The 10,480-nt window shown below is 38.4% G+C and overlaps 1 protein-coding gene across 1 annotated transcript; it reads right to left on the bottom strand.

The window, feature by feature from the left end:
- Positions 1-118: 118 nt before the first annotated feature.
- On the bottom strand, positions 119-8,305 carry ninj1 (ninjurin 1). The gene is made up of 3 exons (XM_040052120.1): positions 8,011-8,305; positions 3,878-4,115; positions 119-733 (listed from the first exon to the last, which is right to left on the bottom strand). The coding sequence occupies exons 1-3, from the start codon at positions 8,065-8,067 to the stop codon at positions 591-593; spliced, it is 438 nt and encodes a 145-aa protein (XP_039908054.1). The 5' UTR covers positions 8,068-8,305; the 3' UTR covers positions 119-590.
- Between the last annotated feature and the right edge of the window lie 2,175 nt (positions 8,306-10,480).

The following is a 10,480-nucleotide window of genomic DNA, read 5'->3' as shown; positions in this document are numbered from 1 at the left end:
CTGTTACACATATAATACCTCTTACAGCAGCAAGACAGAAAGAATCATGATGCACTCACCATTGTTAATTTTCTTTGGATTCTGTGGTAGTAACTGATTTTTGTTTTTTGTTTTTTTCCCAAAAACATAAAGGCATACTAACCTGTTTAAGAACTTCAAAATAAAAGCAGGTGGTCTTCTTTAGCTGTTGTTTGGGAAACCTTCACAGTGATTGTGACTATTGCTCCTGATGTTTGTTTTCTGCATACAGACAATTACTTATTTGCATCAGTAACCTGAGCATTATAAGATCTGAGGTAACAGACTAGTTAATATCCACATGAAATAAGAACTGATCAACACATGTACATGACTGGCCATGGTCTGAGGAACTCCTTTTACTCAGAAACCCACACACACAGGAGACAATATACTGTAACTTGATTCTCTGAGTTCACTGGTTCTCCTGAGACCTGATAGGTTGAATTACAGAAAAGCAAATACACCTGCATGCCAGCCAGTTTGGTGAATAAATATCTTGTCTCTCCCTGTCTGGATGTCCTGTCTTTACTAAATTGATCAGTAGGGATTGAAAACTATTTAAAACACAATCAACCGCTCGAGCTGGGCTGCTGGACACCGAAGGCCGTAATGAAGACGTTGATAACCACTATGATAAAGACGAAAGCTGTGGTCACATTCTCCAAGATGTCCAATCTGTAGTGATTTCTTTCATCATTTAGATTCCACTTAACTAAACAGAAGAAGAAAAACATAATCGTGAGTATGGAGGAATGGAAACATTAGTCATCATTACTGTTTGTGCACAGTCACTAGGAACTACCTCATTTCCCCACATGGGGGCAATACAGTTTTCTGTCACATCAATACTGAAAGATAAGACATGAATTAGCCGACAGCTGCTGCCCTCAGGTGTATAATTAGTTCTTTCCTTCAGTGAGACACTACATAACAAGGGAATGTTTATGGGTCTGTTTATAATCAAGTGATACATGCTATCTAAATGCACCAAATCTTCACGTCAACCTTGGCTGAATGAAACCACCCGTGCTCTCAGACACGACGTGCAGAGAGAAAATGGAAAAAGCATCCTGCATGACCGCTTAACAAAATATCAGAAAACTGATAAAGCTGCAAAATCTGCTTTCCTATCCAGTGTAATTTCTACCAATAGTCACAAGCCCAGATTTCTTTTTAATATTTTTAATTCTGTGGTTAACCCCTGTGCCACTGTTCCTAGTGTAGCTTCCTTTGCACTGTGAAAACTTTTTAAAACACTTCACTGAAAAAATCTCTGCTTTAAGGTCCCTGCATTCACAGGCAGTGTTCGACCTAGATCCACCCTCTAAATGCTCAGCTGTTTTTCAGCAGTTCGAGCCTGTGAATTTTTCTGCGTTAACCTCCTAGGACCTGGCGTCCACATATGGGGACATCACATTTTGGGTTATTTAGACCAAAATACTCAATTTTGCTCTACAAGGGCCTGATATCCACTTACGAGGACATTATACTGCTACTGTTCTATCGAAATTCTTCTTTAAACGAATATCCTCATATGTGGCTCTCATTTTTCTTAGAAACAAAAATCATGTAAAAAAAAATCGGGTAATTCTTTGTTTTTACATTACTGTACTGAGTACTGAGACTGCGCTTTTAAGAGTTTTTAATGATCTTCTTTTAACTGTCGACTCAGGTTGTTCTGTGGTTTTAGTCCTTTTAGATTTGACTGCCGCCTTTGACACAGTTGATGATAAAATTCTTTTATCAAGACTTGAACACGTTGTTGTTCTTTTTCTGTTACTATTGGGCAATACTCCTCTTCCTCTGCATTGTGTTGTGGTGTGCCACAGGGGTCTGTTTTGGGTCCAACTCTGTTCTTCCTATACATGCTGCCTTTGGGGTCTATTTTTTGGAAATACAACATCCCCTTTCATTGTTATGCTGATGACATCCAAATTTACTTTCCCTTGAATCTGGATGTCTCTGTCCCCCTGCAGGCTTTGCTAAACTGTCTACATGATGTTAAAGACTGGTTAACTCAGAATTTTCTCACACTAAATGAAAATAAGACTGAAGTTATGGTTTTTGGAAGTCATGTCCCTTTTGATAAGCTAACTGACTAAGCTAACTACCCTTGGTCCTCTTGCTTCTCATCTTTCTCACACTGTAAGGAATCTCGGAGTGTTTTCAGGTAGCTCTTTTAAATTAGAGAAGCAAGTGTCCGCAACAGACTACTGCAATTCTCTCTATTTGGGTCTTCAACACTCATCTCTCCATCGCTTGCAGTTAGTCCAAAATGCTGCTGCCCGTCTTTTAACAGGTGTTAAAATGAATGAACACATCACTCCAGTCTTAGCAAATTTACGCTGGCTTCCTGTCAAATATCGTATTAATTTTAAAATTCTTTTACTTACTTTTAAAGTTGAGAATTTTGCTGAGAATTTTGGTTAAAAGGCTTAACAATCTTCCTTCACGTTATAGTACATGCTTTAAACTTAGACTTCACATAGCTGACAATGAATATATATATATACATATATATATATATAAAATCTATGTCAGATCAGACAGCGATAGGGATGGGTATCGAAAACCGGTTCTTCTTGAGAACCGGTTCCCACTGTTTCAATTCCTTGGAATTGTTTGCCATTTTTGCAAACGATTCCCTTATCGATTCCAGTCGCCCCGAATGACGTCACCACGTTGCGGAGCGTCATTTACCTGGCAGGAAACACGGCGCTTAAGCGGCTCAAACGCTCAAAAGTTTGGTTATACTTTACGAGAACGGATAACAACAGGGCAACTTGCAATACTTGCAAAGTAGATATTTCATTTAAGGGAGGAAACACTACGAATATGCAAAAGCATTTGCTCACAAAACACGCGATGACCTTAAATGAATGTCGTGTTTTTAATTCCGCTCCGGACTCGTGAATCTCAACCCAGCAGCAGCGGTAACGTTTGCACGTCCTCTCCCATTAATGCGGCAGGTAAATAATCAACTAACAGTGCATATTATGTTAGCGCGATCTGCCTTATTACAAAACCTGCCATTACTGTGCATTTAGGTGACCATGATGAGAGAGACAGACAGAGTCTGGCTCAGATGCTGGCAGTTCTCGCTGCAGTCTACCGGTAGCGTCTCCTTTCAGGCCAGGATAGACGAATGTCACCGAGCAGAGACTAAGTTTATGGTAAAAGGCTTGCACCCATTTGCCACAGCAGATGCCCTCGATTTTCGGTAAGTGAATGTGTTTAATTGTAGGCAGGGACATTACTGGATATTCTTGTGTAATTGCTGCAGAATAATTTATGTTATACTTTGTTATTGCTACAGAAGAATATTTATTTTATTATTTTACATTTACAATTTTTTTCCTGGGGACCCTGTTACACCCCATTGAAGAGCCGCAGGCTGTGGATCTCTTAAGATCTCACTGTTGGGTTTGTAAGGCCATGTTACTCCTAAATTTCTATCTTGTTCAAAGAGAAGATATAAAACAAATTTCTAAGTTAATCGACCTTAGTGTTCTCCTTTTTTAAAAAGAATCGATAAGAGAATCGATATAGAATCGACTCGTTAAACAGAATCGAAACTGGAATCGGAATCGTGAAAATCTTATCAATACCCATCCCTAGACAGCGACTAGAAAAAAACAACTTTTAAATTGCATTTATGAACACATTTATGAATAATACCTATTTATCACTTTATAAATTAAAGTAGTAAAGATAATAACATTATGGTTTACACTGAATTAAAAAAAATTCTATAGGCTCATATTTTGATTTTTTTTAAAGGTTTCAAGCCAAAAATACCAAGAAAACTGTAACAAAGTTAAGCAAATGGAAATCTGGCAGCAACCTCCAGACTTACCTATGAAAATGAGCAGAACTCCGACTAGGATTTGCAGAGTGAGAGAGATGCTAATGAGAATAATGAGGGGCACGTAAAAGGTGAAGCTTGGTCCTTGCTGCATCACTGCCTTCAGCTGGGAGGCATTAGCCATGAGCAGAGCTACATCCAACATGCTTTCTGCTGCACTCTTCTTATTGGCATAGTGGTTCATATTTAGGGATCTCTGTAGCCGCCTCTCATAGCCCCACCGCGGGGTCTGAACACAAACACAAACCCCAACATAAGTATAACAAAGACAGTGAATATTACACACAATCACATTTAACAGCTCTACTCTCGATAAAGCTCAAAACATTAATACATTCAGGTAAGTTACCGGTTTAGTAATTATTAAATTAAATCACAATAAACACACTTGAATGTAGTACTTGTTTTGCACAATTTAACTAAAAAGCACAGCAATCTTGTTCTGTTGCATAAACTGGGGTATTTACAAGGTTACTTTAATATACAGAAGAGGGAGAAGTCCTCTGCTGCTGCCATCATAATGGAATTTATTTCAAAATGTAACTGGCTGACTTTACAGTTTTGGTTTCCCTAGAACAACATGTCATGATTAAGAATGACTTTCTTTTGTATTCTGCTTTCGTCGCCTCCGAACTATAAATGACAAAAATAATGCAGCAGAAACAGGATATTTTTTGACTAAGCTTCACGTAAGACAAACAGCCCAGAGTTTGTTTATCGCCTGCTTTAGTCAACACATGACTTCTCAAATCTCACTGAATGTCTTTAGCAATATGGTGCATTGTCCATGTCTGGGTGTTGTTTCAAAAAGGCAACATGTCACATGCTGAACCTGAGAATTGATGTGGACGATATTAATGAAAGTGAAAGTATTTTTTTAAACTGAACAGGAACTCTCATCAAGTAGAAGGAGAAGGAGTTGGATTTGGGCCAAATGTCATAAATAACACACATCCTCTTATTTCTTTTTTTTTTCTTGACCAGGTCACAAAAACACCAAAATGACCTCTATCCAAACACAGGGGAGAGTGAGTGAAGACGCTTATTAATATCTCATGAATAAGTATTTGTTAGAGCATACATTTGACATCATACAGGGTGAAATCACCACACCTATCCCACTATCAGGGTTACATGTTTGATTACTGCGAGATACACAAGATTATTTATTCAATACTAAACAGAAAGCACTAAAAGAGAAAGAAAAAAGTAGTAGTTATCTTCAGTTTCTATTCCAAGTTAACTGGAACTAACGAAAGAAATAAAATAAAAACTTTTCGTCACAGGAAACTATGGTCACTGGTGAAACCCCAGTTTCTCCTAATGAGATTCTCATACAAATTGCTCAAAGTTTCAGCTGGGTGGAGGTTTAATTGCCCAACAACACCAACCTTGTGCACCGGTTGGCAACATTATAGGCTGAGGTCTGACTCTGACTGCAGCCATGAAAGCCTGCCAGGCCACAGAGGGAGAAAAAGATACTTATGAGGTAGAACTGAGAGTCACCAGCTTTCACTCACTATATACTTAAACTCCTAACTGGTGCTCTCTCTCTCTCTGAGCTACTTTTTCTTTGTTTAGTCTTTGCTATTTTTAGCTGAAGTTTTCTAGATAGTTCACCACATGTTATAATCATCTTCCTTCAAGGGATACAAGTAGGCTGGCAACTAATTACAGTCCTATTTCCAAAACGGTTAGAACACCTATCGTAAATATAAAACTGCAAAGAATTTTTGGGGATTCCATCCATTAAATATCATTAATGGATGAAACCACGGTTACAGCCGACCGTGGTTCAGGGGGTCGGGAAGCTCATCTTGTAACCGGAAGGTTACCGGTTTGATCCCTTGCTCTGTCTGTCTTGGTCGTTGTGTCCTTGGGCAAGACACTTCATCTACTGGTGTTGGCCAGATGGTGTGATTTGGCAGCCTCACTTCTGTCAGTCTGCCCCAAGACAACTATGGCTACAACTGTAGCTTACCTCCACCAGTGTGTGAATGAATAGTGGAATTGTAAAGCGCTTTGAGGGTCTCGAAAAGCGCTATATAAATGCAATCCATTATTGTTATTAATATCATCAAAGCATCTGCATATTTTAGTCTCTGTTTGACACTTGCAGTACTATCTGACAAACAGTTGAATGGCCCTGATCTTCAGATGAAACTGCACTAGCAGCTTTCTTGCTAATTTCAAACACATTCCAGCAGCGTGGGTTTATAGTAAAGGAATTATGTCCTGACCCCACATTACTAAAAAAAACAAAAAGAGTCAAACAACAAACTGTTGGGTAAAAAGGGCAATGGGAACATACTTTGCTTTCTAGTGCAACAACTGATTTCCTCGATTCAAACATTGTCAGAGAGTAAGGCCAAACCCATTTACAATTTTTAAGATCAATACTGATATATAGTGATGTAAAAATCCAATATATGCTCGCTGGCTGGTGAGTGATGACTTCTGATTAACGACTCATTAGCCAATGAGCAACCTTTTTAACTCATTCTGACCCAACTCGAGGGACTGACCTCACAAACTCAGCAGGGAAGTGTTTACAGAGGTCAAGAGAGAGAGAGCTGTTTCTATAGGACAGGAAGTGTTTTTACAACCACAGCTTTAACCATCTTCAGATAGAATTTTTTGAGGTACTTCTGAATTGGCTTTTGGTTTTCTATCAACATCTACCAACAACTGTGCTGCAACAAGAGCTATTACAACACAGTGGTAAACAGAATGAGCAAAAAAAAATTCCTCTGTTTCAATTTTTTGGACTCAGGGCTGCATTATTTATGTGATCACATCATCTATCAGCAGTATCATTTTATTTTACATATCAAAAGAAAGCCTATTACTAGTAAAGATTAGAAATCATAACACTAACATTAATGGGGCAATCTGGATGATCAGCTTGTAAAACTGCGTTTAGTCTTTGACTGTTGCTCATGTGTGATGTGGTTTTCATTGTGTAGCTAACCAAAGGCCACCATAACCCAAACTACTATGGGAATGAGTGACCTTTGGCTGCCATTCCTGTTTTATATAATGTCTGTGGTTAATATTAAATCAAGCTGTATGTACTACGCAGTCTAAGGAGCACAGGAACTCTGAGGTGAGAACTTGGTGTATGTCTCTCACTCTGACTTGATCATTATTACTTTTAATTATTACTGACATATCAGGAATGCAACTAATGCGACTCAAATTATGACTAATCAAATTCATAACTAATAGCTATTTAATAGTGGTGGTAACAAACTGATTATAAGATTCACTTAATCAAGTAACCTAATAATTTTGGTACAACTCAAATGAGCCTGCCAATCATTAATGACTGGGTTTCTCTGCCTTGGGTTTGGATTACCCATTGCATACTTCAGAGTCTTTCCTGTGGACTACTATGGCAGAATAAGCAGTGTACCCCACAACACTTTATTGTAGCTTTCCACTGCACTCATCTGCTAAGGTCAGCATGCAGTGTATTCCCATGCAAGTGACACCTTGGACGTTTTGATAAAACACAAAATGTCATTGTTACTTTAATGTCATAGATAACTCTAAACATCTCATATAAATAAAGCTCCTACTGATCTCAGACTACGGACACAAAGGCACGTTAAAGGTGTACTATTTGAACAAACCACTTAGTTACATGTATCACTGATTTTGGGTGAGCTGGTCCACCTGATCCACCTGATCCTCCACAGAACAATGCTTAAACTCCGTCCTCATGTATCATCTGAAGTAAACTGAGCCTTTGGACAACAGCAGATGAACTCTCTCTCTCACACCACAAAACCAAGTGGAAAATGTCAGAAAATGTTCAAATTAGCCTTGGAATTAGAGGCAAATTAAAGCAAACCCCAGCTAACTGGCTACAGTTAGCTCACTACATTTCTAATACTTTGAATGACACAAGTTCAGTCGCTCTGGTCTACATCAAGCGACATTATGAGGAGGAGTGAACAGATGAGAGAAATGGAAAAAAAAAAAACCCGTGTAAGCCGGGAATATCCCACACTGCCACAAACTGGGAATTATTTCTGTGGGAATGTGCGCTTGGCTGAGCCTGAGCAGGATGTTAGTGGGGGCTTAATATTGCTAAACAAGAATTTGTTGGCAGTCCTCACCTCTGCCTCGCCGTTTTTGTCCGCATCGCCGGTCAGTTCGAAGTTTTCAGTAGCCATTATTGTCAATGTTTGTCGAAGAGGATGTTCCTGTAGCTCCGCCGTGGGTCTCTGGGAAGCCGCGGCTGTAGTCGGTCCTTACAGGCTTGTACAATGAATATGTGAGGAAGAAGGACGAATAGCTTCAGACTACCGCCCCTAAAACATGAGGGCGGCTGTCCTCAGAAAAGCGGGGGACTGATAGCAGAACTGCGAGGAGGGCTGGGTATCACTATACTATATATATGGGGTTAGTACGACACACTTATAGTAACAAACACACATAAATGGAATTTTATTTGGATAATTGTCACACTTATTCGCTGACAGACGGTTGAAGAATGACTTTACTGCCATCTAGTGTGGTAACACTGTATTGCCCTTAAAACAAAAACCAGAATTGGAATAAATGAACTGACTCTTTTTTGCACTCACATTGTATTTATATCCAAGGCTGTCCACTGAGAGGAGCTCACTCTCTTTTGAACCAAAACAAAAGTAAAAAAGTGTAAATGATGTGCAAACTGCCAATAAAATGTAAGGATAAATAACGTAATCTGGTACAATAATTTGAGGTGTTGGAGAGCGATCGTATACTTGGGCTCTCAGTCTGTGGGACACAGAACCTGTGAGAGACCAGTCGTATATGTGGAGCACAACAAGTTGAATTCATATGATTATATAAGGAAGAGAGACAAAGAATTTATTAAAAAATTAGCGTTTGACATGCGAACTATTTTTATTTTTTGGTTTTTGAATGTGCTACACTGTCTTAGATATAACTTTACCTGTAGTGGACCAAAGTAAAAAATAAAAAAAAAAAAAAAAAAAAATTATATATATATATATATATATATATATATATATATATATATAAATAAAATTTTTTATTTTTTTTTACTTTGTAAAACTCCAGGAATAAACACTTCCTAAACCACCCACTACATGATGTCATAGAATCATATATTTGTCACCAGTGGATGATGATTACGTTTTACAAGATTGCTTTCTACTACAAGTCAAGTATCAAATTAAGTACGAAAAAGCAAGTCAGATCTTTCAGCTGAAATGTCGAACATACTTTAGGTGATGTGTGAGTGCTACATAAGGCACAGTGAGGATGACAGGACTGTTTAATAATTGTTTTTATGGGCCTTTAGAGCGCCTGTTACCACCCACCAACTGATTCCCATTGCTCCCTGCGTTACCCTGGTGATCTTTGTCTCACAAAGTCGACACTATATAAAAAAAGAAAATGTTAAACTCAACTTTCCTGTTGACAGGTGTGGAGAATGTAAAAATACTTTCACAGTATAGTCTTAGAAAGAAAGAAAGAAAGAAAGAAAGAAAGAAAGAAAGAAACCCTGATACTATACTGTGTGCTAGATTTTTGGGAGTTGGGCTCTAAACGACGGGAATGGCAGTTTCCACATTTTATGGCCAAAAGGGAGGGTAAGTGATAATATTGCAAATATTTTGATTCTGTTGCTTAAAATCAAATTGTTTTCTTCAGTTTGAGACTCCTAGCTTTAGGATTTAAGAGATGTATGTCAATTTTACCTCTTTACTTTTTTTTCCTTTTTTTTTTTTTACCTCTTTACTTTTATTCAGTGTCCTTTGTAGGGACCTCGGATTTTGTGTTCAAATTTTAGGAAGCAGAGGGCAGACTGAGGCAGAAACGATTTTCCTCACAATCGTGGACAAGGAGTCAGACCTAGAGCTGTCAGGAGATGAGAAGCACAAGCATCAGCTTAAAGTTTGACAGTCTTAGTATTTATAGTATTTATTCTAAAAGTGCATTACACCGTACCTTTCCTGTCTTTATCAATTCAATTTAGATGATACAGAAATTGGGTGAAAAAAGGACAATGCTGCCCACATACACCAAGACAGTTGGTCCTCTGATTACATCACACAGAAAATAGTAAACCAGATTTTAGAGTAGAAAAAATGTCACAAGCCAAACGGAGGTGCTTCATCTCCGAATATGGCCTTAAAACTGCAAACATTCATCAGCATATCTGTGTTCACAGCATGACTCGGATAACATTAGATCCATATTTAGTGGTTCCTAGTTATTGCCAAACCAATAAATCAGGACAGATTCTTCAAGATTAGTCCATCACAGAAACAAATGAGGGGGAAAAGATAGCAGTTGAGAAACCAAACCTCAGAGCTCCACGTCTTCAGAGCCCTGCCTTACACAATACTTGGTATCCATAATTGATATTGGGGTCATCATTTTGCCCCAGATCAGGTGTCTCAAAAACTGGTTATGTCCTCCTCTGAGCTTCCACTTGTTTTATTTTGGTCAATTATTTCTTTGTTGTAACAATGCTTCTTGGAAATAAATCTCATAGTGTTGGAAAGCCTGTTTATTTCCCCTTAAATGGTGCCACACTTGTAAGGAAAATGCATTTGTGGATTGAGCAGC

The sequence above is a fragment of the Simochromis diagramma genome, unplaced genomic scaffold (genome assembly GCF_900408965.1).
Source record: "Simochromis diagramma unplaced genomic scaffold, fSimDia1.1 OVJJ01000389.1, whole genome shotgun sequence".
NCBI lineage: Eukaryota > Metazoa > Chordata > Actinopteri > Cichliformes > Cichlidae > Simochromis > Simochromis diagramma.
This window is presented reverse-complemented; position numbering and strand designations above follow the sequence as displayed.

Bases quoted from the DNA above. Each gene is read 5' to 3' on its own strand.
- ninj1 (XM_040052120.1), bottom strand. From the start codon at position 8,067: ATGGCTACTGAAAACTTCGAACTGACCGGCGATGCGGACAAAAACGGC. The intron at 4,116-8,010 runs GTGAGGACTGCC...GTTTGTGTTCAG, and splicing joins ACAAAAACGGCGAGGCAGAG to ACCCCGCGGTGGGGCTATGA. The intron at 734-3,877 runs GTAAGTCTGGAG...TCTTCTGTTTAG, and splicing joins AGTTCTGCTCATTTTCATAG to TTAAGTGGAATCTAAATGAT.